At 36.7% G+C, this 26,410-nt stretch overlaps 2 protein-coding genes across 5 annotated transcripts in view; one reads left to right on the top strand and one right to left on the bottom strand.

The window, feature by feature from the left end:
• The window catches only part of SOS1 (SOS Ras/Rac guanine nucleotide exchange factor 1), a 148,933-nt gene that overhangs the window by 111,676 nt on the left and 10,847 nt on the right, over positions 1-26,410 (top strand). For all 3 annotated transcript variants that reach the window (XM_058683108.1, XM_058683105.1, XM_058683106.1), the window contains 9 exons: positions 6,312-6,393; positions 7,170-7,292; positions 7,591-7,694; positions 8,877-9,099; positions 10,213-10,332; positions 15,708-15,870; positions 16,373-16,490; positions 24,688-24,860; positions 25,073-25,189. In XM_058683108.1, coding sequence (XP_058539091.1) covers positions 6,312-6,393; positions 7,170-7,292; positions 7,591-7,694; positions 8,877-9,099; positions 10,213-10,332; positions 15,708-15,870; positions 16,373-16,490; positions 24,688-24,860; positions 25,073-25,189 — 1,223 coding nt within the window. The remainder of the gene's footprint in view (positions 1-6,311; positions 6,394-7,169; positions 7,293-7,590; positions 7,695-8,876; positions 9,100-10,212; positions 10,333-15,707; positions 15,871-16,372; positions 16,491-24,687; positions 24,861-25,072; positions 25,190-26,410) is intronic.
• ARHGEF33 (Rho guanine nucleotide exchange factor 33) overlaps positions 3,862-26,410 on the bottom strand; it is a 118,652-nt gene continuing 96,103 nt past the window's right edge. Inside the window, exon 19 of one of the 2 annotated variants that reach the window (XM_058683113.1) lies at positions 3,862-4,751. In XM_058683113.1, the coding sequence (XP_058539096.1) occupies positions 4,670-4,751 (82 nt within the window). In that variant the 3' untranslated portion in view covers positions 3,862-4,669. Of the gene's footprint in view, positions 4,752-20,186; positions 20,303-26,410 lie in introns of those variants that run through there. The other variant, XM_058683119.1, reaches the window with a different exon arrangement.

The following is a 26,410-nucleotide window of genomic DNA, read 5'->3' as shown; positions in this document are numbered from 1 at the left end:
AGCTAATATAAAACACTGACATTTCTAAATTTATAGAAGTTTTGCAAAGTTAAGTGTGTTCGCATTTAAATTGACAAGACTGTTTTACTTTTTTAAAAAGTCAAAATTTTGAAAAAAAAATTCATTAATATCTTGAGGAATAAAATGCCAGTGTTGGTTTTGGAAGTGTTGTGGCCGAGTTTTTTGACATTTTTCTTTTCTATCTTCTTTTGAGGCTTAATTGAATATTTTAACATATGTGACTAAAGTACATGACTGGTGTAACCGGAATCCACAAGCAGTTTTCATGAGCTGTGATTTACAGTACACACAGCTTAGTATTAATTCCTAGCTTATTTGGGCTCTTCTGGACGGGGTCTCAGTGAACGTGTTACAGGCAACGTGGGATGTTTCTGATAGACCATCTATGAACTCATAAAACATGAAAGCAGTTAATTTTTTAAGGTCTTTTCCAGCCCAAATGTACTTTGAGTCCTCACTACCATAATAACAGATCAAGTTGCCATTTGTTTTTAGAATTATTCATCTGCTCTTTTTGGTTTGTTTGTCTCAGTTGGTTGGTTGGATATGTTTATTGGAGGACACACAATGCAAGTTGGGCTGAAACAAAGGCTAAAATTTAACTTGCACATTTTTATTATATTGTACAGAATTATAATAAAAGACAATGGCTATAATTAAGAAAACTTAATATCTGATAAGCACCACTTACACACATTTTTTAGGTTATGGCTTGGTCAGAAACCTAAAAAAAAGAAAAAAAGAAAGAAAAGAAAAAGAAAAACTGGCTTAACCTTACTTAATTCAGACTTTACTGTGGCTTTAACCAACCTGATCCCTCAAGTGTTTTTAACAATAATGTTCAAACAGCGCTATAGATTTGTAGTGTTAGACCAGATTACCAATCCCTGAATTTAGAGACAAAAACCCAAGGCCCCTGAAAATTATGTGATTTGCCAGAAATTATTATAACTTCAATTAATTGCAGAACAAGGACTAAAATTTAGGTTTCTTGATTCTTAATAGACTGTACTTTCCACCATGTTATAGTGACTCATCCAAGGCAAATTTTTCTTCATGATTAAAATATAACATGATTTTTTTACTGTGTGTATCAAATAATAAAAATAAAGGGAATTTCTTGCTTGGTTTGAATTTCCAGTAGTATAAATGGCTTGTTCATCATTGGGCACACACAAGTTTACTATGAAGACTTTAGCAGAGTAATTTTTTTCTCTTATTGAAATAGGTAATTAACTCTGACTATAGATAAACTTCCATTTTAATGCATAGACTTTAGTATATAGTTAGATACTGGGCATCATTTTAGTTTTTAGCAAAATCCAGTCATTAGTCTACTGGTGTTGTGTGCTCTGTAAAGAAAAGCTTTCTGGGAGAAAAAACTTAATTTAGGTTAATTAGAAAATGCTTAACTGTTGCTTAGAAGATTGCCACAGGGTCTTATGTGGAATCCGATTTATACTTGTCTCTCAGATGGAATATTTCTGGACGTCGAGTAAGTAAGTCACTAGCTACATCAGAACTTTGGAATTCATTTCAAATGCTGTGGGGCGTGGGAGCATTATCTACTTAGAGCATTCTGAATCTGGCAAGAATAGGAAGAGACTTTCTTCCTTACCTACCTTAAGAAAGCACAGAGCAATGTACATAAAGAAGCAGTGATGAGAGGAGGACTTTTACTTCTGTTTCTAAAGTACAAATTAATTATTGAGACTTTCAACAGCATGAGTAAAGAGATGTGTGGTAATGGTGTGTCTGGTTTGATCGTCTTGTTTTAGAGAAATGAGGTGACCTTGAAATAGGGAAAATTTAGAACTGACATTACATGGAAATAAAAGCTTTTCATGTTTGAAGTGTGGGAAAAAGGTGTTTCCCATGCATGATGAACTTCTCTTTTCTAGAAAATGGTGTTGAAAAACTTAAGCCTGTTGATATTTTTCTTTAAAGTATTTACTGGTATTTTATGCCCTTCTAGAAAATCCTCAAAAATCTAAATTAGATTTCTTTTGCCTTCATGGCCTATATAAGTTCAGTTTGGGTGTCTTAACTTTTAAAAAAAAATCTCTTGAACAATTTTTGATCTATAGGGCAGTACTGTTCTATTTTTAAACTCTCTGATAACTTTTTTAAAGTGTTTGTGCGTCAGCATAGCGTCTGTTTCCTTTTTTAAGGAATTCAAGAGTGATTGTTTATAAATCCTTGTTGAGGAGCTTATTGTTTCTGGTGGCTTTTTAAATGGCTGTATTAGAGGGAGAATTATCACATGAACAGACATCCTGATTAACAGTGTTTCACTACGGTGGTGGGGGAAGGGGCGTTCTTTACATAAATAGCTCCATAGAACAAATATTTCATAAATTTCATTGACCTTACCAAATAAAATGTCAAGTGTCAATCAAAATAGGTACCTAAGAAAAAGGGATTGGATTATCACCTCAACTTTAGTACGTTATATTCTGAACATTAACGTAGGATAGTATATTCTGAGTTCCTAAGATTCTGATGAATTGTGCGATAAAGTATTATCAAAGGATAGTTTTCGAGTTAGGGAGACAAGGCAGCGAGAAGACCGGCAGAAAATAGTCCCTGCAGCTTGTGTTTGAAACGACCTGGACCTAGCCCAGGAATCTGCTAATACAGCCGGCAGGCGTTTGCATGGCGAGCTGCATCGAGGGAAGGAAGCAGACCAGCTAGTGAGCCTGGTGGAAATCTTACTGCAGGGATAGGAGGATCCAGTAAAGTGATTGAAGAAGAAAAACCACAAGGAAGTTTGCATCATCGCTCACACTGAAATCCATTTGGGATTATGTTTGAGAAAGAGGCTTCTGGAATTTACATCCACAATCAAGTGATAAACAGACAAAGAGACTATCAAAATAGCCAATTTTTGTGTTCTCCACAAGTATTTGCACTTAGGTTTTAAAACCAAAGCAGGCCTGGCTTTTGCATTTTCATGCATTTGCCTTCCAGCTGTCTATGCAACACCGTTTTATAACACAGGTGGGCAGAGGCCCCTCCACAGCCGGCAGAGCCAGCATTAAGACTTAGCTTTGATGGTTGCCTGTACTCTGCGTTCTCACAAAAGTACACAGCCTGTCCTTACTGACGAGTATTTTTAAGATATTGAATTATCTGAGTCCTTTACATCATCTGTAAGATCACGGTTTCTAGGGGTTAGTGTGACATAGTACATGTTGGAATCACCTAAGTGGGGAAATTGATAGAGGTAAAAATAGCTTCTGGACTATCTACCCTTCTTTCGTGTAAAGTTTCAAGTACAGGTGTTATGTCCTCTCCATAGAAGTTTTTCACTCATTAGCAATTTTGCACTGCTTTAGACTAAAAATGGATTCTATAAATTATACAAGCCTGGAATATATGCAGCCTTTCAGATATTTTTCAAAAGTACTTAAACTTTTGCCAAATTTTTTTGGCTTATTTTTAGCTTCTGCTGGTTTTTTTTGTTAGCTTCTGTTTGTTTTGTTTCGTTTTGGCAAGACTGCTTTTACTTCTGATGAAGCTAAAAAACAACTTAAACTTGAGTCACTTTAGAATGTAGTACAACAGTGACGATTGTGGGAGTGTTTATCTCACTGCCCGCTTCAGAAACTCCTTTTCTGAAGACTGTACAGGAAGGCACAGCAGCTACTTCCTAAAATCTGGAAGAAGGCTTAACAAGAATTACAGAATCACAATTAGACTGCTGATTTTTCAGTGATTTTCCTAGTGCCTTAAACCAAGATTAGCAGAGTACAGCTATATTCTAAATTAATCGTTTATGTAAGTTTTCTATAATGATTACATAACTCATGGAACCATTCTTTATATTTCTATGTCACAGCTGCGGAAACCTTAAAGGATCCTTTAATCCAGCGAGGTTATGTGTGACACAGTAGAAAAAGGCATAAAACTAGAAATCGCACAATCTAGACTCTCTGCCATTCTACTGTGTAACCTCGGATGAGTCTTAGCTACTTCTCTCATATGTAGAAAGGGAAAACAACAGCCCCACTCACTTCGCAGAAGTCACATGGAATAAATTATGTGAATGCTCTTTGCGAACGTTACATAACAGATATCAGGAATTGATTTGATCCCCGTGTGACTGATGTGGCACCAAGGCCTAGCACGACTTTCCCAGCATTGTCATCAGTTACTCAAGTACTGAAATGACCAGAAGTTTTGGTAGAAGATGAGAAGGCAATTTTAAAGTAGTTTGCCTTTAAAAATAGGCAATTTTCTTAAAAAACAATTCATCTAGAACTTGCTTTTGTTCTGTTTTTCAACTTAAAAGTACCTTTGATATCCCACAACTTTTTAACCTGACTCAGTTGGCATCTGAGAAGAAATGGATCTGAATATTAATTTTAGGCTTTTAGACCAAAATAAATTTTTTTTTTAAATTTTTTAAAAAGGAGGGGTCAGCCTAAATTTAGAACACAGCTCAGGGATTCTAGGAACACTCTGTTGTACCATGAGTCTGGGCTCTCTCTCCATTAGCGACAGCTCAGCACCTCTATAGTGGCCACTGCTCTGGATTCCTAAACACAGGATGTTTTGAGTAGCCTCACCTTACAAATAGATTTGCAGAACAGGAAGTAGATTCTTGAAAGGGAGGATTGTGATGAAACCGATATAAATCTCTGTTTTAAAATCTTGTACAGACTTCTGTTTTAAAATCTTTTCTTCTGGATGAGACATTAGTCTTTAACGTTTGAGGAACTCTGTAACTGAAGACAAACAATAAGATACCAACAGAGAGGAAATTACTAAAGGATTGTATATATTTAAATTACCTTTATCAGTACCCCACTGTAGACTTGGAAGGCAAAGGAGAAGAGGGACATTTAAAACCAGTATGTTTTTATTCTGTAAATTTTCTTTAATTTATAAAAGCATTATAAATTCAAGGTTGTCTGATATTTAAATCAGTTCATTATCTTGATGACCACATGTACCAATAGATTAGAAATAGACTTCTATTTTTATGATAAATCCATTCATTTGCTTTGCTGGGGGAGTTAATATATTATCATTATTTTATGTTAAGGCTAAATTTAGAGTGGTTCTTAATCAGACGGAATCAGCCTAAGTAGAAATTTTCCACACAAATGAACTCTGAGTCTTAGTAAATCCTATCTGAATAAAAGATATTGTACTTAGAAAGGATCCACAAAGGTACTCACTATTCTCAATGAATTTATCATTAAATTAGAGCTTACCGGTCTGTAATGTAAAATAGGAAAAGGATGTTCCCAATAGAAAAGTTAATGAATTCTCCCCTCCCTCTTTTTGAAGACTTACAACTAAATGTGGACATTGATGAAATTTGAGTTCTAGAAGTGCGTGATTTTTTTTTTTTTTTCCATTGTGGGAAGATGTCTCTCCCCCTCTTTACACAGAAGATGACAGACCAGGTCTCTTGTGCTGATGACAGCAGCCTTTCTCCACAACTTGGGAGAATACTGTCAAGGAGAGACTGGAGTAGGCCAGGCCTGGGGAAGTGATGACATTCAGTCAGCCTCCTGATTTACTTCATGGAGATGTGAATGAAAAGTAGGTCCTCTCTTGGAAGGGGCTGGAGACCCCTGCTCGTATGATGAAACTCTTATTGTGACTACTTGAAATAAAAGGGATTAAGTTGTGAATAGAACCAAATCAACATTCTCACACATTTAAGAGTTTTAATAACTTACAGTATGTGTAAGCTTCTTTTAGCAGCTTTAATTAAAACCTCTAGCAAATCATTTAGAAAGCGTATTTAGCTTAATCTAGAACATTGTAGTATCCAGTTTCTAGTCGTATGCTCTGTTAATGTGATTTAAAGAAATCTAGATAACTGATCCTAGGTAAACAGTCTGGATGTCAGAAGAAGTACTGGGCTATTGCTGTGGCCTTTCTCTTTCTCTTTGTCTTTCTCAAGAGAAAGAAGCCAACCAGAGATGCTCTAAGATCCAGGTAGCAGGTGGGGAGCTTGTGTTGCGTGCTCTTTTTACCTTTCTTCCTTTTGCATTCCTGCAGCCGATGAGGAGTTTCAGTTCAGCTAGTCACAGTGTACAGAAGTCAAGAAATAAGCTGTTACAGAATCCTAGTATCAATGGTTTTGCCACTAATTTAGGAAGTGCTCAAGCTAGCAGTTTGTTATAAAGTCCAAAGCATTCTATGTGGTCAAAACATTTTGGGAATTTCAAAACCGACTGTTTTTCATCTCTCTTGAAAATGTTTTAATAATAGCTTTAATCATTCTGAATCAAAGATTTTAATAAGATATTTTTCCTTTTTCTTCTTAGATCCCAATTTTGTTCGGACATTTCTTACAACATACAGATCCTTTTGTAAACCTCAAGAACTACTGAGTCTTATAATAGAAAGGTCTGTTAATGTAAAATGTGTAAATTCTTTTTTTTTTTTTTAAAGAGAGTGAGCTAAGATCCTACATGTCTCTCAGAAATAAATTGTATGAGCTTTAAATTGTAGTTCGTGAGTACTTTTTTAAGAAATAAAATCTCTTAGATGACCATTTATTTTATAATAATCTGTGGTTTTCATTTATTAAAGTATAAAAATAAGCATTCTTTTTTATATGGTAACTATGAAATTGCATATTTATGGAATTAGTCAAGTTAAAGAACTATATAAAAAATGTATATTTTAGACTTCTAAATTTTGATGATTTAGCTGTTCTAAACAGAATTTTTCAAATATACCACATGTTGAATACAATGAAGCTTGTCAGTGAACAAATACATTATATAATCGAGAAGTGTTTCAGCCACTCAGAGAGCAGTCTACTTTTTTTAAGGATTACCCTTAAGGGTAAAGTTTTATGTTAGGTGATTGAGTGATTACACAGCCAAAAATAAACATCAGTCCCATAACTTTATAATCACATCTATTTTTAGACTTTGCATGTATTCTTTATTCTTAACTATGTTTCTAGGTTTGTTTTTGTTGTCAAGTATTAATTTCTTTTTTAGAAATTAAGATCAGTAGAAGTCTTACTTATTTTCACCGATGTGTGTGTATGTCTTTAGTAATTTTTTACAGCGCTCTCTTGATTGTGCTGACTGGTGAAAAGGTTTGAGGTTTTCTATTGGAATAACTTGATATTATTAGTATTTTCATTAGTTTGTTCTCTTTTATGTTAGGTTTGAAATTCCAGAGCCTGAGCCAACAGAAGCTGATCGCATAGCTATAGAGAATGGAGATCAACCCTTGAGTGCAGAACTAAAAAGGTTTAGGAAAGAATACATACAGCCTGTACAACTGCGGTAAGCAGTAATTAAATAACTGAAGGCATTAAGTCTGTACTGAAGTTTTGTTCCAGAGTTGACATAAATAAGGATCTTTCCCAAGCAAGGAGAAGGTAACAAGTAAAATGAGTGAAGTAGAAAGCAATTATCAGAAATTATTGTATAAGTCTTAATTAACATAGAATTTTGAAAGTAGTCAGCCACTTATAAAATTATTTGGTAAGAATTACTGTTTTAATTTATGTGATTCATTGTGATAAACATTTATGCCTGAGTTCCCATGTAATTCAGTTATTCTTCTTTGTTAATGCCATAGAGTATTAAATGTATGTCGGCATTGGGTAGAGCACCATTTCTATGATTTTGAAAGAGACGCAGATCTTTTGCAGCGAATGGAAGAGTTTATTGGAACAGTAAGAGGTATGGTTTTTTTAAGTGCCTGGTTTCATATGTAATAAAAGTACCTTTTGGTGACTCTCAGTTGATGTCATTGTTCAGTGTTGTTAAGAGTTGTTTATAAGTGGCAGCATAACCATTTGAAAAAGTTAAAAATTTTCACCAAACAACATTTTGACCTACAAATTGCTCAATAATCACCCTGCTGGCCCAATGTATTTGCATTTAGTAAATGCACTTACTGATCATTTTGGAATTGGACAGAAAAAGTCTCAATTTATTCTGTCTTTCCACTTATCTGAAGGTCTGTGTCCCAGAAGACAATTAGGAAGCGGTGTGCCATTGTAACACCACTGATGGAAACTGACAAGGCCCCAGTTAGGTGAACAGTTAGGAAACTGACTACACCCAGTTAGGTGTATCAGAGAGGCAGCAGAGCAGACTGAACCGAGAGCCAAGAAGCGAGAGTTCTCTTCTGAACACTGCCACTCACCAGATACAGGACTTTGGGCCAAGCCACTTTGATTCTTTAGACTTGGGTTTCCTCATCAGTAACATAAGGAGTAAGGCTTGATGTTTCCAAAGTCTCCCCTCTAGTTTTAAGGATTCTGTGATCGTATAGGTCTAAGAATGACCTAGACAAACTTGTTTCTAACTGCCCTTGTGCACTCTAAAGGAGAATCAGAAAGTAAAGAGTTAAATAATAGTACTTTCATGCATAATACAAAACAAAGCCACATCAAAAACTCGCACTAAAATGAAGGCATGGATCCTCTGGTACTGTTTGGTTTATAAAATGCAACATTAATAAGATTAATAGTGACTATGAATTGTCTGTACTTCTAAATCTCATGTGTGTAAGATCTATCTTATGGAGAATTATAATATTTTGAACTGACGTTCAGAAGAGTAAAGGTGAAAAATGTCTATGAATAAATTACTTTCTAATTTTATTTAGAAGGGATGTAGAAGAATATATATCAGACTATTAACCGCAGTTACCCATGTGAAGAAGAATGAGATTAGGATAGGGAACAGGGAATGGTAAAGAGGAACTTCCATTTTTTTTTTTTTATTTTGATTATTTGAACCTTGTAATAGCAAATATATATTCAACTATCACTTGTATGATTTTAAAATATTTTAAAAGAATAAAATATTGAGTAAAAAGTATTTAAATGTTATTTAAAATGTAATGTATTTCAGGTAAAGCAATGAAAAAATGGGTTGAATCCATCACTAAAATAATCCAAAGGAAAAAAATTGCAAGAGACAATGGACCAGGTCATAATATTACATTTCAGAGTTCACCTCCCACAGTTGAGTGGCATATAAGCAGGCCTGGGCACATAGAGACTTTTGACCTGCTCACCTTACACCCAATAGAAATTGCTCGACAACTCACTTTACTTGAATCAGATCTATATCGGTATGTAATTTGACATTCAAGCTGAAAAATCATTTCCAAGGAGTTGATTTTTTAAATGAAATACTGTTTTCTGCCTTATAGGAATGTTATAAGACCTAAGTGAGCTAGTATATGAAGGGGAGTAGTAATAAAGCCTGATGTATAGAAGGCCACCTCTTCTCTCACTCCTACCTGGTAAAGCTGAGTGCAGCGTGTGTCTTTACCAGTCGCTGGCTGGGTATGCTTGGGCAACTTTAACGTTCGTGTGAAACTTTCATCCCTTTGTCCCTTAGCTTCCTCAAGGTTAAAATGGAGCTAATAATGGTACCTATTCTTGGGGCTGTTGTGAGATTGAAAACAGTCAATATATAACATACAGTGCTTAGCCCAGCACAGAGTAAGGGCTCAGTAAGTTAGCTACTGCCCTTGTAGTTGTAAACTTAAGTCCTGGCCCGTCACAGCCTTTTTTAGTTTTTCTACATTGATGTAACTACTGTCTCAAAAAGTGTCCGTTTTTGCTTGTTTGTTTGTTTGTTTTAAATGGGGACTAGTTACGATTGCAAACTTTTGAAATAACTAAATGAAAAAAAAAGGAACTAAATTTATAGATCTCCTCCCACCCCAAAGATCATCACTATTCCCAAAAACCAATAGTAGAATCTATTTTATTTCCCTTTATTTACCAAAAGGTGGTAGGGTTTCCCTCCCTCCTGTAGAAGAAAAAAAAGATTTCTGAATTACAGTGATTACTATATCCTCATTGAACTGATTATTATAACAGGTATCATTATTTAAAAGAACAATCCCCGATTACATTGTCACCCTAATTTGTTAAATAATCTTTGTTAAGTGCTAGGAAAGATATTATGAAAAAATCTCAATGTTGCCCAAAGCAAAATGCTACTATAAAGCAATAATAAAAGTACACATATATATGCATAAAAATATTTTTTTAATCTATAGAAAAATACACATAATTATAATTAGTTGTGATATGTTGTTTTCATAAACCTTTCTATTGGTGTAAAAACAAAAGGTTTATATGGGAGTTTAGTTTTATTTATCTCATTTACTTAGTAAAACAGTATGCTACAGGGAAAAGGATCATGGAGAATTATGTCTTGATGATTTCAGAGCTGTACAGCCATCAGAATTAGTTGGAAGCGTGTGGACAAAGGAAGACAAAGAAATTAATTCTCCTAATCTCCTAAAAATGATCCGGCACACCACTAACCTCACTCTGTGGTTTGAGAAGTAAGTGTTACTGACACTCTCGCATTTCGGAGCAGTCAGCTATTATGATTTTAAATGCAATTCTATTTTTATATGTCTTGCGTCCTTTTTTTGTTCTCTGTCCCTCCTTTCTTTCGCACTGAGTGAATACTTTCCTAATGTAGCATTTTTATTTCATTAATGATTTTTTTCACTATATCTTTTGGGGGGTTTTTTAGTGAATGCTTTAAGGTTTACCATAGACAGCTTATCAGAATCCACTTCAGATTTCTACTAGCTTAATCCCAGTGATAGAAATGTTCCTCCTGTATAGCTCTGTTCCCTGTCTTCCTTTTTTCTGGCACTACTGTCATACATATTACATATAATTAATGATGCAAATCTAACAATACATGTAGCGATTATTGCTTTCCCCTTTGTTATTTTCTTAGCCCATTACAGCTTTGCTCTTCCCCACCTCCTTTGGTTATTGGCAATTTATTCTATATGTATATCTTATAGGCCCAACAATACGTTACATTCACATTATTTTATACAGTTGCTTTTTAAATCAGTTAAGAGAAGCAATGAGAAAAAAACGGGCATTTATCCTGTCTCCTATAATCACATAATTACTTTTACCGCCGCTCTTTGTTTTCGTGGACTGGTGTTAGCATCTGGGGTTCTTTGCTTTCAGCCTGAAGAACTTCCATTACTATCTCTCGTACGGTGGGTTTGCTAGCAACAAATTCTCCCCGTTTCTGTTCACCTGGGAAAGTCTTTATTTTGCCTTCGTTTTTGAACAACAGCTCTATCTCCAAGTTAATTAATTTTTTCTTCTGGCGGTTCAAAAATTGAGCCCCTTTAGTAAATTTATTTTAAACTGTCGTATTTTTCAGTTTGAGTTGCCAGTTGTTATTGCTGTGTCTTTTATGATACTTTCTTCTGCACATTGTCATTATATCTTTCTTTACTTTTTAAATCATGCCTTCTTCCCTTTAGTTCTGTGAACACATTCATAATGGCTACTTTGAAATCATTTTCTGTTAAATCTGACATCTGGTCCCTCTCCCAGGCAATGCTTGTTCCCTGCTTTTACTCCCCCGGTGAACGGATCATACAATAGTCCCCCCTTATCCACAGAGGACCCTCAGTGGATGCCTGAAACCACAGATAGTACCAAACCCCTTATACTGTTTTTTAATTGTTCATTACTAACAATAACAGAACAGTTATGACAGTATACTGTAATAAAGGTATGTGAATGTGGTCTCTCTCTCAAAATATCTTACTGCACTGTACTCACCCTTCTTGTGATGATGTGAGATGACACAATGCCTACATGATGAGATGAAGTGAGGTGAACGCTTTAGGCACCGTGACATTAGCGGTATGCTACTAAATGACCTTACGACACCTCACAAGGAAGCTATCTGTGGTACCATAGTTGGCTGCTAGGTAACTGAAACTGGGGAACACAAAACAGCAGATGAGGGGACACTACTGTACTTTCTTGTTTCTTTGCATGCCTGGTAATTCTTTGTTGGACACTTGCTGTTGTAGCAACTTGTGGGTCCTGCCCCTCCGACTCCCCACCGCCCAGAACTTGTTCCTTTAGTGACTAGCTGGATTCTTCTCGACAAACCTATCCTCCAGCTCCCTCCACACTTAGATGTTCAGCTGAGAAGTTCCTCTTCTGAGAGGTACTGTTTTGGGTATGTCCACAGTCACTCCAAGAAGGCAGCAGGAGAGGTAGTGCTTTCTTTCACTCCTGTCCTGACCACATCCAGCTGTTAAACCCTGCTAATTGCCAGCTGGTTGCTCTATTGTTTTCAGCAATTTCCCTAGTGGTATAAATTGCTCTGCAAACTAATCCAACCAAATTGTGACTCCTTTTAAGGAGTGGTTTCTTAGGTTTCTGATATTTGTTCTGACCCTTGGAAGGCTCGTCCCAGCTCTTATTCCCTGGTTCTCTCCTGCAGACTAGTCAACCAACAATTGTTAGATCCAAGAATCTTACCATTGCCCTGCACCACAACCTTCACTGTTTGTGTGTGTGTGTGTGTGTGTGTGTGTGTGTGTGTGTGTGTGTGTGTGTGTGTGTTTTGAGAGAGAGAGCACGCGCATGCGCTCGCACAAGTGGGGTAGGGGCAGAGAGAAAGAGAGACACTCAAAGGATCTGGAGCAGGCTCCGTGCTGAGAGAAGTAAGCCCCCTGTGGCTCAAACTCATCAACCATTGAGATCACGACCTGCGCCAAAGTCAGACGCTCAATGGACTGAGCCACCCAGGCACCCCCTTCACTGTTCTTGAGAGCACCTTTAGGTTTAAACTTCTCCAACGGTTTGTTGCAAATGACAAGAGAGTAGGAGCTGTTTGAGCCTGCACTCTTGTGCTGGTGGCAAATTTCCCTGAAACATTCCTGCTCTAGGAGCTGAGTGCCTGGTTGGAGGTGGTGTGTGAGGTCCTCTTTACTCACCTCTCCTGGCATGGAACCACTGCCTCGGGAACCAGGGAGAGGCTGTCTTCCCAGCATTCTCAGTGTGCCACTTTCAGGTGAGAGCCTGTGTTCCATGCAGGAGTTAGGCAGAAGGGAGTCCCCACTTCCCAGCTACACTCACCAGAGATTTAGCCTCAGCCACCGCCAGCTGGGGACTGGAAATGCTGAAGTCCTGTTCCTCCAGAGAAGAAAGCCCTCCAGCTGGGAGCTAGGTGGACAGGGAGGCCTGCATTCTCAGCTGCAGCTGTCTGGAGTAGACTCTTCCCTCCACTGCCTGGGGTCCTCTGGGAGCAAGGAGGGAGCGGGCTTGGTTCAAAAGCCGTAAACTCTTGCCTCTCTTACTGAATTTTTGTAGTTTTCCCAAATAGATGTTACTTTATTTGCCATTTGCTCTTAGAGCCATTTCCAGAGATTTTAAATGTTGGGGAAGATGATATTAATCATGATTATGTTTTTCTTCATATATTTACTCTTCACTAGTTTCACTGAGGAGTGGGTAAGCAGACCTGCTTATACGGTCATGTCAGCAATCTAGAATCTCAATGCAATTTTATAGTTGGGGCCACAGATTGGCATTATATATGTCAGCCATATTTTTTTGAGTAAAAACACTATGACTAGTTGACTAATATTTTATAAGGGTGATATGAGGTTCCTATTGGAATTATCAGACCAAGAGGCCAGTGACATAGGGAATGACTAGAACCTATGCTACAATGTGGATAAAGACTTAAAAGCAATTCCTAAAGAGAAATAAGCATTCCAAGTCACTTATGTTATTATTTCCTAGCCTGTAAACAGTAAAACTTTACCATTTGCCCTCTAAGTGTTGCTTCCTGATTTCTTCATTATCAAATTAAATAATTCCACTTAAATATGCAGAAGACCTTTTCCATCGTAATAATTAAAATTTGTGTCTGTAAAGGAGAAACATAACTGATAAAATAGACCATTTTTATTTCTGTCCTGTTTTTTAATAGATGACTGAAAAGGCCATTTCCTGCACTTTTTCCTTTTTCTTTAAATTACTGTAAGAACATTTAACATGAGAGGTACCCTTTTAACAGATTTTTTCCACTGTGCAATACAGAATTTTAGTTATATAAATTATTAATTTGTAGGCATAATGTTGTATAGCAGATCTCTAGGATTTATTCATCTTGCATAACTGAACTTTTATACATGCTAATTGGTAACTCCCTATTTTCCCCTCTCCCTGACTCCTGGCAATCACCATTCTATGCTTCTATAATTGTGACTATTTTAGATACCTCATATGTGTAGAATCATGCAGTATTCATCCTTCTGTGACTGGCTTATTTCACTCAGAATAATGTCTTCAGTGTTCATCAGTGTTGTCACATATTGCAGGCTTTTCTTCTTTTTTAAAGCTGAGTAATACTCCATTGTGTGTATGTACCACATTTTCTTTATCCATTCATCCATAGATGGGCATTTGGGTTGTTTCCACATCTTGGCTATTGTGAACAAACACTGCAAGGAACATGGAGTGCTAATATCTCCTTGAGACCCTGCTTTTGAATAAATAACCAAAAGTGGGATTGGTGGATCAATCATACAATAGCTCTACTTTTAATATTTGAGGAACCTCCATACAGTTTTCCATAGTGGCTGTATCATTTGCATTCCCCCCACCAGCAGTACACAGGGGTTCCAACTTCTGCCTTTTCAGTGTGAGAGATTCTTGTCCGTTTGCCACGGTGGCTCTTAGCCATGGACGTATATTAGAATTGGAGTCACCTATGGATAAATCACCCCAGACTTACCTGGTTGTTACAGAAACTCCACAGGTGATGACAATTTGTATACCTAGGTAATGTCAACTGAAGTAGTCAAATACAAGATGTAAATATATTATACTTGTATTATACCCTTTTAAATGTCCAGCTAACTAGTTAGCCAGTATATGATGTATTTGTAGAGATCTAGCTAATGCTTTAAACATGTAAGCATGTTATGTTTAATTTGATAGCAAATTTGATTTTATGTTTATTTTGATAGTTTTGCGACAGTTTTTTTCTTAGTGTCAGGTTATCCTCATCAGAGAATAATGTAATTTTCACCTTTACAATTTTAAAAATGTTTAATATTGATTTATATTTATTTTCTCTTGTGTATTGTTTTTCTTAGATTATACATTATTTTATATTACATTATTAAAAACCAAGTTTAAAATGCCTTTTTCTTTACTGGTGATTAGTAAATTTAAGATTCTGTCTAATATTAGAGAGTAAATGCTCACTGAGGAATTTTCTCTTTTTGAACCGAGTATGCTTTCTTTTAGCTATTTATTGGTATATTAGCTGTATACCTTCCAAAGATTCTTGGTATTTAAATGTAAAGTGCCTTTGATTTTTTTTCTCTTTCTTAGTAATTAAAAAAATTTTATTCTTAATTATGGTAAAATACTTTCATTGACTTTTTAACATCACAATGTTTTTCTGAAGAGCCGTTCCTAGAAATGTAGCTAATTATTTCAAAGAAAGAAAACATGATCACCAAAATCTTGAAATTAGGTGAAGAATAGGAGACACAGAATTCTTGAGTTCCAGAATAAATTCCCCTAGGACACACCCACATCCCGAAGACCAGCAGACGGTCAACAAGATGTTAGTCTCACCAGTTTATTCTAATACAGCAGGAAAATGATTGACTGGTGGCTGTGTCCGTGTGAAAACCAGTGAAGAGCACCTTGCCTGACTGGAGCACCGCCTGGCGATCCAGTCTCCTGCTCTTTACCTGTTGTTCTGAATATAGATCCTCCGGGGTTACTTGATAACCGCACCCCCCCCCCCCCACACACACACACATTATTTTATTTACTAAATTCCTTAAAGCATATCTTTGTTGGGGAAATTATAGATTATTTAATTCATTTTTTTGTCTTTGATTCCCAGATGTATTGTAGAAACTGAAAACTTAGAAGAAAGAGTAGCTGTGGTGAGTCGAATAATTGAGATTCTACAAGTCTTTCAAGAGCTGAACAATTTCAATGGTGTCCTTGAGGTTGTCAGTGCTATGAACTCATCTCCTGTTTACAGACTAGACCACACATTTGAGGTAGGTTCGTCTAGTCATTTTGTAAATGAAGAATCAGGATTTTAAGAATCATGGTCTTTAATTGTTAAGTGCCTCACCTGTGTTTTCAGTGACAGTTTAAAACCTGGAATTGTCTCAATACAATACAATACAAATATTTGTATTTGTATTGAACTGGTTGCACTTTTAAAATTAGGAATTCTCGTTAAAATGCTTTCACGGGCCCTAGCCTAGGTGACAAGAAGAAAAACCTTTCAGCACTTAATTTATGTATAACATAAAATCAGATACTCTCGTAATTGTATAAGGAATGGCAAGATAAGCTAGATTTCACTCACACACCACACTCTTGCAATTTGTTCTGGGGTCCATGAAGATAGTGTCTTGATGTGGTTATTCTTAGAATCAAACTGATACCGTTGTGTTTGGGCTTTATTCTTAGCCTGGCATTTTGGGGCAAAACCTATGCTTCCTTTTATAAACTCACACTCTCTAAATTTTTTTTTTTTTTTTTTTACTGTAGCAAATACCAAGTCGCCAAAAGAAAATTTTAGAAGAAGCTCATGAATTAAGCGAAGATCACTATAAGAAATATTTGGCAAAACTCAGGTCTATTAATCCACCGTGTGTGCCTTTCTTTGGTAAGCATTTCTTGAATTTTTTTGTGTTTCTGGATAAAACAAGATACTTATTTCATTAAATGACTGGATATACATATGTGTAATATAGCAGCAGAAAATGCTTATTTAATAAATACCTAGCACCTGAGTCACCTTAGAATTTTACTCTCTTTATTAGGACTTTTTAAGATCACACCCAACATATACATTCCATTTTTTATTTCCATCTGGGGCAGCTGTTTGATATCATTTAATGCTTCTTTGTGCTTTATATTCATAGAAATCTTTTTTTGTTGAATTTTGATAAACCATACATTCTACAGAAGAGGTTTGGCCTTGGTCATTTATATTTATAATCATGTTTCTTGTAAACAGTTTCACATAGCTAAAAATCATACTGCATGCATTCTTGAACCCACACCTTCTATACATCAAAATTTTACCTGCCGTTTTTTCTTTCCCTTCTCACCAGAGGAAGGAAGTGCCCTTTCCTTCCTTTTAAAGCTGAAACATGTACCATCCAAATCTTCACCCTTCATACAGGTTCTTCTATCTTATTTCATCATTTATTTCCTATATTTCACATCTTCAATATCTCTTTCACAACTGGTTTTTTTTTTTTTCTGTTTGTATATATGCTCTGATGATTCTTCCTCTGAATGCTTACAAATATCATGCCTATTACACATATTATGGTTTAGGTTTTTTAGTAAGTGGTATATTTCCTTCTAGCCATTTTCTCATCTATAGCTATATATTTTCCATATAGCTTTACGTTATACTGTCCTGATATTCTTTCAATTAACATCATACAGTTATCACAAAAGCCTGTTTTTGTTCGAGCTTTTATAACCACTTTTGTATTTATTTCTCATCTTTTTGCCATGTACATTGTATATAGTCATAAGTATATGACATGTACACATTATTATTTACTTTAACTTACCATATCTTAAACTTATTGTTGTGTTTTATCAGTCTTCATAATATCATTTAAAATGGCTACATAATAGTCTCTAAAGTTGGTATGACAGTTTATTTAACTATTACTCTATGATTAGATACATAGTTTCCAGCTTTTTTGTTTTCCTAAATGTTGTGATCAATATCATCATATTTATACCTTTTATCTATATTTGAGAATACTTCCTTGAGCTAGATAACCAATCTATCTAGATACTTTATATCTAGCTGGGAATTTCTTGAGCTAGATATTTTACCAATCTGCTTTTTTATTTTTATTCTTTGATATACCATATTTTAAAATTCTGTAATCTGCCCATCTTCCCCATTATGATTGCTCTTGTTTCTGGCCTTAGAAAGCTCTTCCAGTCTAACAATTTAATATTTCAATCATATTTTCTTCTAGCTTAATAATGTGACTTCTAAAAATCATATTTAAGTCTATTTAATCAAAGTCTCTTTTAGATATCATATGAAATCTTCAAATTTATTTCTCCACCAAATTGTTTGTTGACCTAAGTATACTGAATAATTTTCTTTACCCCATTAACATATGGTACCTCCTTTAATAAATATTTTTTCCCATTAACTTATTCTATTAGTTCCCCAGTTTTAATGACTGGCACTTTACAATCTGTGATTCTCAACCAGGGGTAATTTTTGCCCCCCCCCCCCCCCCCCCCAGGGAACCCTTAGCAATGTCCAGAGACATTCATTATTATTCTAGTTGGGAGGTGCTAGAGGCTTTTATGGGATAGAGGGCAGGAATGTTGCTAACATCCTACAGTGCACTGGACAGCCCCCTGACGACAAAAGAATTATCCAGTCCAAAAGGTCAATAATGCCAAGGTGGAGAAGCCTTGCTTTATAGTGTTTTCATATATGATAAAGTTGGTTCGTCAATGCTGCTTCAGTATTTTCTTTACCAGTTTTGTCTCTTTATTTTTCCAAATGCACTTTATAATGGGAGAGGGTGTAATTCCCCAAAATACAGTTGGAACAGCCTATCAATTAATTAGGAAAGAACACTGATGATAGATACTTTTGGTTGTGAATGATCTTCATTTTTTAATAGTCAATTACTCTTAATTCTAAAAAAATTTTTTTAATGTTTACTTATCTTTGAGAGAGGGAGAGACAGTGCGAGCAGGGAAGGGGCTGAGAGAGAGGAAGAGACAGAATCCGGAGCAGGCTCCAGGCTCTGAGCTGTCAGCACAGAGCCCGATGTGGGGCTCAAACTCACGAACCGGAAGATCGTGACCTGAGCTGAAGTCGGATGCTTAGCTGACTGATTCTAAGAAGTTCTGATTTCCTTGGATTTTCTAAATATTTGATTATGTCTCTTCCTTTCGTCTTATTTCTGTGCTATAAGTTACAGCATTGGTCTTACCTTCCCACACAAAGATTAAACAATAATGACAAAAATAAATATCTCTGTTTTCATCTCTGTTGCAGCGGGAATAAGGGTGATTCTGCTCTTTGCTCGATTAGATGCTTTTTGTTATGTTAAAGTTTCTTTTCATAGTTATCTTCTGTATCTTCTGTGTTTTAGCAGTATACATTTACTTTTATAAATAGTTGCCATCTTAGTGAGAGAAAGATGATTTTTTTTGTTTAGCAAATTAAAATTACAGATTTACTAATACCAAACTTTCCTGTTTGCTGATATTAAAACTTATTTATTCATGATCTTTTAAATGCACAAATGAATTCTATTCATTATCATTTTATTTAGGGTTTTTGTATCCATCTACATAAATGAGATTGATCTGTGATTTTTTTCTTTTTGTGCTATATTTATCAGCTTTTGTTATTATAGTTGTATTTGCCTTATAACATGAGTTAAGTAGCTTTCCATCTTACTCTATTCTGGAATATCATGAAATGATCTAGCCTTTAAACTTTGAAATATTCCAGTAGAAAAGCCCATCTGGGCCTGGAATCTTTTGTAGGATGTAATTCTTTAGTAACGTTTTCATTTGTTCCTTAGTTTTTTTTTCTATTTCTATTTTCTGATACACAATTGTCTAATTTCATTATTTTTAAAATACTAGTATTCAGTTATAGCCTCAAAAGCATTATTTTTTAAAATTGTTCCTATTTGCAATATGTTTTTCCCATTTGTTTTTACTTGTTTTACTTTGCTTACTTCAAAAAGATAAAATCTTAAACTTAATTACTCTCTGATTTTGTTGTTGTTTTTTTTAATTTTTTTAATGTTTGTGTATTTTTGAGAGAGACAGAGCGTGAGTGGTGGGGGGGCAGAGAGAGAGGGAGACACAGAATCTGAAGCAGGCTCCAGGCTCTGAGCTGTCAGCACAGAGCCCAACATGGGGTTTGAACTCACGAACCACGAGATCATGACCTGAGCCAAAGTTGGACACTTGACCGACCGAGCCACCCGGTGCCCCATCTGATTTTGTTTTTTATATCATGTATTACCTTTTATCATTACTAATTTATTGTCTTCCTGAGAACTTTTTGCCCCCTACATTCTTGATAAAACTATTTTATTTTCTCTTTATGGTAAAACATTTTCTTTTTAATTATAAAAGTACAGATTCAGATTTAATTTTAAAAGTGGAATGTATCCTACATAAGATCTTATAAGTTAGAAATGATGTACCAATCTGGGCACTACAGAAGATGCACAGACCTTCCACAGCTCATAGAGGAGAGAGTGTAAAGACAATTCTGATAAGGAGTAAAGAAACAATTCAAAAATAATTTACAAAAAGAGAATCAGGAGCCAGATGCATTTAAAGTCTATGTATTTTAAGCATGGTGAGTATGGTGCCAGTTCATACAAGGGACCTGGGTAGGCCTGACGTTCATTTCATTCAGTCAGTCAACAAGTATTTCTTGAGTACCTGTGAAGTATCAGGGACTATGTCAGGTGCTTAGAAAAAGTGAAAAATACATAGTCCTTCAGTGTGTTCACTGAACTTACAGTCACACTACTTGTGATATCCTACTGCTTCTGGTACAAAGAGGTAAAAAGAAATTTCAGGGCCCGTTCGCCCGACTCCCTGTTTGGCCCCTGCGACCCCATCACCCTGATCGGTGAGCATTTGTTCCCACAGACTGAACTCTTTAAAGTACTCTCCCTCCCAAATGTATGACGTACCATAACTGATCTTCATAACATGCTGTTACAAGAAGAAAAGAAGTTTCAGACCTGTATTTAGAGCATGATTCTGTGTTTTAAGCTTGGCCATGTGATCTGGTGAGTGGACACAAACATGCAGGCAGTTTGGTAGGAACGGACAGCACGCCTGCCAGCTTTTTACCCTTTTCTGCCTGTTTTCCTGCCTGTCGAGCCTCTTCTCTTCTAAGGGAGGGCCTCTCAGCTGTCCCTGGTCTGTTCTGCTCTAGGAAGGTTTTTGCTGTTCCCAGGTTTTCAGTTCATGGGATTAGCCACACAGCCTATAATGGTTCTGACCCGAGAATAGAGCCAGATGTTATTTTATTGCTCCTTCTTAATTCTCTCTCTTCTGTATGGTGGTTTGGAGAAACTCCTTCCAGATTCTTATCCTTAATGCTGGACACTGGTTTTTTGAATTTTTTTTTTCCCTCTCTACGGGAGGACCAGCGGTAGTATCTGATGCTTTTACTTCCTCTGTCACCTTACCAGAATTCTCATCCGGGTCTTTTGCTGGTACCACACCATTTACAGAATAAAAGTCAGGCAACTTCTTCCAAGGCTACCCCAGACTATGGGTCCACATCCCAATTTTTCTCCATACAATAAAATGTTCTACTCGTAGGCAAAGTGGACATATACAGGCAAACTAACATTCCCTCTAAGGTAAAAGGATGTAGATTCTTCCTTCAACCAAGCCTCACCTCTCTTCTCAAACATCCAAGCCTGTAGCATTGGCTTTGCTCTTTCCCTTCACCCAGCTCTAGTTTTGCATCCTCCTTCTGTTTCTTGTCAATCTGCTTCATCTCCACTCTTATTTCCCGCCATTTTAGAACTGACTGTATGTCTCTTGCATCCTGATCTATTCTTCAAATGCTTTCTCTTCTATTCTGAAATAGCGTACTTCTTTTTATTCACTCAGGAGCATTGCTGAACGTCTCTGTGTTCCAGGCCCAGGGCTAGGTGTGATGAATCAAGAGACAAAACAGTCTTCCCTCAATAAGCTCTCTTGAAAGAGCAGAAGAATAAATTACAGTACCACACGCAGTAAATGTAATGCTGCATCGTAGAAATGTGTAGGTTGGAGGTGAACAAAGTGCTACGGGAACCTAGAACCCTGAGGAGCCACTTTTCCCTGGAAAGGCTGGGCAAGGCGTTAGCAAAAACATGAAACCTCATCCCTCTTCGTTATTTATGTCATAACGCTTTGCTTTTGCTCTCCCCAGACAGCTGTCACCAGAGCAGGGTATGTAAAATGATCTATTGAAAAAAATTAAGCTTTAACAATATATAATATTCAGGTCTTTGTATATACTTATACTAAATTTTTTATTCAAAAATTTATATATATATATATATATATACACACACACACACACACACACATATATATATATACATATATATATATATAGAGAGAGAGAGAGAGAGAAGGGGGGAGGGAGAGAGAGAGAGGATCCATGCTTAAACATTTGTTACTGATGGAAGTGTATGATCAACAAAATTTGGACACCCTCTCTTTGGTCACTTATTCTTCTTTTAACTAGCCATTAATATGTCATAAGATAATTTCCACATTTTATCCTGAGCTCTTTTAAAATGCTACTTATAAGCATTTTCACAACTTCATTCAAGTATACTTTCAACACACACAACATCCCATAACTTAGTGCCCTCCATCTTCCCAGTGGCAGTCATTACACCATCACCCATTCAGTCCCTCAGGCACAAAGCTGAGAATCTTCTTTCTCAGCCCCCACCCTCTGCCCAAAACAGTTAATCAGTTGTTGTGGAGTCTACCCCTTAAATATGTGTGCATTCCCCTCTATCCCTGTGGACCCTAAGATAGCCCCCATCATCTCAACAGGGCTACGTTCATTCTGCTAACTGATCATCCTCCTTCCCATCTTAACTCCTTCTAACTCATTTGGCTTCATAGTCCAGCCAGAGTAATCCTTCTAGAATGCAAAGATGCTAATAATGTCCTAACTATTGAATACAAATTAAGCTCTTTAAAAAAGCCTCTTTGTGATCCAATCCAGGTACTGCTACCCACAAACTCTTCATAGTTGGGCCATCAATGTGTGACCAGTAATGAAAAGTTGATTCCGGCTGCCCTTAAATATGTGTACTGTACGGGCACGTTTGTCAGACTGAACAGTGAGCTAAGTGCATCACGCAACTTAGCGTAGTGGAGAATATAACTGGCTGCAAGTAAAAGAGCCAAGTGACAGGCAGATGTGGAAAATAAAAAGCCTGAGCATTTTTAGAACACATCGTAAATTTGACTCATGAATGTACAATCAAGAGTAGCCTAGGTGCTAGGAAATAGCCAACTAAGACACTTAAAAACTGGATACTTTTTAGAACCAAACAGGCATGGATGTCTATCATATTTCATTACTGCTGACTTATTCACTGAGCTTGAGTCATTTATCTTTACAAGAATGAGGGCAAATATTCAAGTAGTTGAAAGTAGGCCTCTACCACAAAAGCCTTTGGACCCACTTGACTAGGATTAGAACCTAAGCGTCTGTTACTTTGTTCGTTCCTCTCCTCATCCTGTGCACAACCTGCAGTGACAGAGGACCAGAACCACTGATGCCTTGCCCGCGTCTGTCCTTGCAGCCTGCACCCTTCCTGAGCCCATACACCAAAGCCCTGTGGTCTGGCCGTACTAACCAACGTACTGTCTCTGAGTATGCCTTCTGAGCTTCGTCGCAAACCAGCGCCTTCTAACACATAGATGCTTTGCCTAGAATCCCCTTCCAGCTTACTCTGCTCATTTGACTTCGCTCATTGTTAGAGACTTTTTAGGCATCACTTCATCTGTGATGCTTTTTCTATTCACACCAGCCCAAGGCAGAGTTAGGCACACATCCTCGGCGGCCTCACAGCATCTTATGCATTACTCTAATGCAGTACTGACCAAATTGTACTGTAGCCCACGTTCAAAGCTTTGAACTCCTTGAGATCAGGGACTGTGTGTCTTGTTCATCTCTGTGTCTGCGGTACTAAGTGCTGGGCATACAGCGGAGACTCAGTCCTTGTGTACTGAGTGAATGAACTCAGGTACTCATACATTCCCTTTTCTTTAGTGGAAAGTACTTCAGGGGAAGACGCAGAAGCCTAAGAGACCAGGCCAAGAATAGCAACAATAGCATCAACAATCACAACCGTAGCTAATTAAGCATTTACTTTAGTCAGACCTTATTCTAAGCCTGTACATACATTTACTCACTTATTTCTCACAACAACCCTGCTATCCTCATTTTACAGATGAGAAAACCAAGGCATAGAGAAGTTAAGCAACTTGCACAAGACCACGCAAGTAGAGTGCAGCAGAGTTGGCTCCAGAACCTTTATGCTAGAACAGAAAGGAACTCAGGTGCTCCTGGAACCACAGGGCTGTGTACAGAATGAGAGCGCCTGTTACCTGGTTCCTTCTCCTCCTCACCCAGCGCACAGCCTGCAGTGATGTGGAAACTGGAGCTCATTTTCGACATTGCCACTAAATCTAAAAGTGCTGAAGATCAGAATAGAAATAAATTCTATGCAGTGCTGTGTTTGCTAGGCTTGCAGAGCCTTCCACACTCCCATGAGCAAGCCTATCCGAGCGGTACTGCCTCCGAATTACAAATCCTTAGCAACCTTTGAATAAGCAGAAAGTATGATCCTCTGAATTTAACATTTTCCTCTTTGGCCAGAAATACGTGTTATTAAGTGATGGGTTATTCTTAAAATTCCTTTAACAGAACGGTGACTTATGTCAAATACCATGTGGTTTTGGAGGTACGGAAAATTGGGGAGTCCTGATAAAACTCTTCAATTTCGTTAAACTTGGTCCCCCTTTTTCTTGGGTATTTATAAAACTTAAGTGTCACAGAATAATTTGATACTTACAAAAATGTTTCTCTCGATATTTAGGTAGCTGGTTGTTTCTCATAGAATGGAAATCTGTGCCTTAAATCTTTGGTTATGGTGATTGAGATGGTACATTGAACATACGTTATTGTACACGTACATATTGATTGTACCTATGCCTACAGTTACTGACAAAAAAACTAGCTGGTTCCTTTTTCATCCTTGAAATAATTTCATTATATCTTCTAGGAATTTATCTAACTAATATCTTGAAAACAGAAGAAGGCAACCCTGAGGTCCTAAAAAGGCATGGAAAAGAGCTTATAAACTTTAGCAAAAGGAGGAAAGTAGCAGAAATAACAGGAGAGATCCAGCAGTACCAAAATCAGCCTTATTGTTTACGAGTAGAATCAGATATCAAAGTAAGTTGAATTATTTGAGGATACATCTTTCTAATTAAGTTTATAAACCGGCTGATGAAAGACAGGTTTATTTCAGAGAAGAGATAAAGGAAAATAAAACTAAAAATAACTCAAAGTTTCTTTTGTTAAATGTTTTCTGCAGTTATTTTTGTGAATGTCAGACTGCATTTAAAATATTTAATATTAATAACTGTTTATTTCTTTGCATTTAGAGGTTCTTTGAAAATTTGAATCCAATGGGAAATAGCATGGAAAAGGAATTTACAGATTATCTTTTCAACAAATCCTTAGAAATAGAACCGCGAAACCCTAAGCCTCTCCCAAGATTTGTAAGCATACATATATTCATATTTCTTTCATATTTGTATATCTTTTGCAGTTATCGATATCTGGTGATGTCATTAACACCATATGTGTTGCACAGATTAGTTTTCCATAAGGGCATTCGGGGATGAAGTGCACAGGTGATGGATAAAAGTAACGAATAAATGCTTAATAAATATGCTCAGGAATATTCCATTTGGCTGCATATAAGTGAGCAGTAATATTAATCTGAATAAATCCTGGTAGACGAAGAAATTGGGCAAATAAATAAGTTTTGTTTTTTGTTTAAAAAATATTTTTAATGTTTATTTATTTTTGAGAGAGAGGGGGAGGGAGGGAGCACAAGTGGGAGAGGGGCAGAGAGACAGGGAGACACAGAATCCGAAGCAGGCTCCAGACTCTGAGGTGTCAGCACAGAGCCCAATGTGGGGCTTGAACCCGTGACCCATGAGATCGTGACCTGAGCCGAAGTTGGCCACTTAACCGACTGAGCCACCCACGCACCCCAATCATTTTATTTTTTTTTTAAACAAAAATGTTATCCAAGATTTCCTTTAAGGGCAGAAATTTGATTAATTTATACCAATCCTTTTAAATTTTTTTTTTTTTTAATGTTTGTTTATTTTTGAGACAGAGAGAGACAGAGCATGAATGGGGGAGGGTCAGAGAGAGAGGGAGACACAGAATCGGAAGCAGGCTCCAGGCTCTGAGCTGTCAGCACAGAGCCCGACGCGGGGCTCGAACCCACAGACCGCGAGATCATGACCTGAGCCGAAGTCGGCTGCTTAACCGACTGAGCCACCCAGGCGCCCCTATACCAATCCTTTTATAATAAACATGTATTTATGACTTTTCTAAAGTAATGACTTAGGAAAACTTTTAACTATGAATCATTAGCCATAATAATAACAAGTTTGGTTAAAGATACTTTTGTGGGGGAAATAAAGTTTTCATTGTTTTCTTTACTTGCCAGTGCCTGGCCAACTTTATGTTTAGTATCATCACCTCACTGATCTGAACATAATCTCTCTTGTTCATAAGAAAGTAAAAAAATCAATAAGTAAATATAAATGGCTTCCTACGTAACCAAGATAAATTTCAAAGTATCTGTGAACTAAAGCCTATGCAATTACCTCACAAGAAAATTTCTCAAGGCCTAAACCAGTTTCTCAAAAGATGGACTAAAAACAGAAAATTGGAAATAGCTATAGAGTCTTGCTCCAAAG

Source organism: Neofelis nebulosa, chromosome 9 (assembly GCF_028018385.1).
Source record: "Neofelis nebulosa isolate mNeoNeb1 chromosome 9, mNeoNeb1.pri, whole genome shotgun sequence".
In the NCBI taxonomy this organism is placed as follows: domain Eukaryota; kingdom Metazoa; phylum Chordata; class Mammalia; order Carnivora; family Felidae; genus Neofelis; species Neofelis nebulosa.
This window is presented reverse-complemented; position numbering and strand designations above follow the sequence as displayed.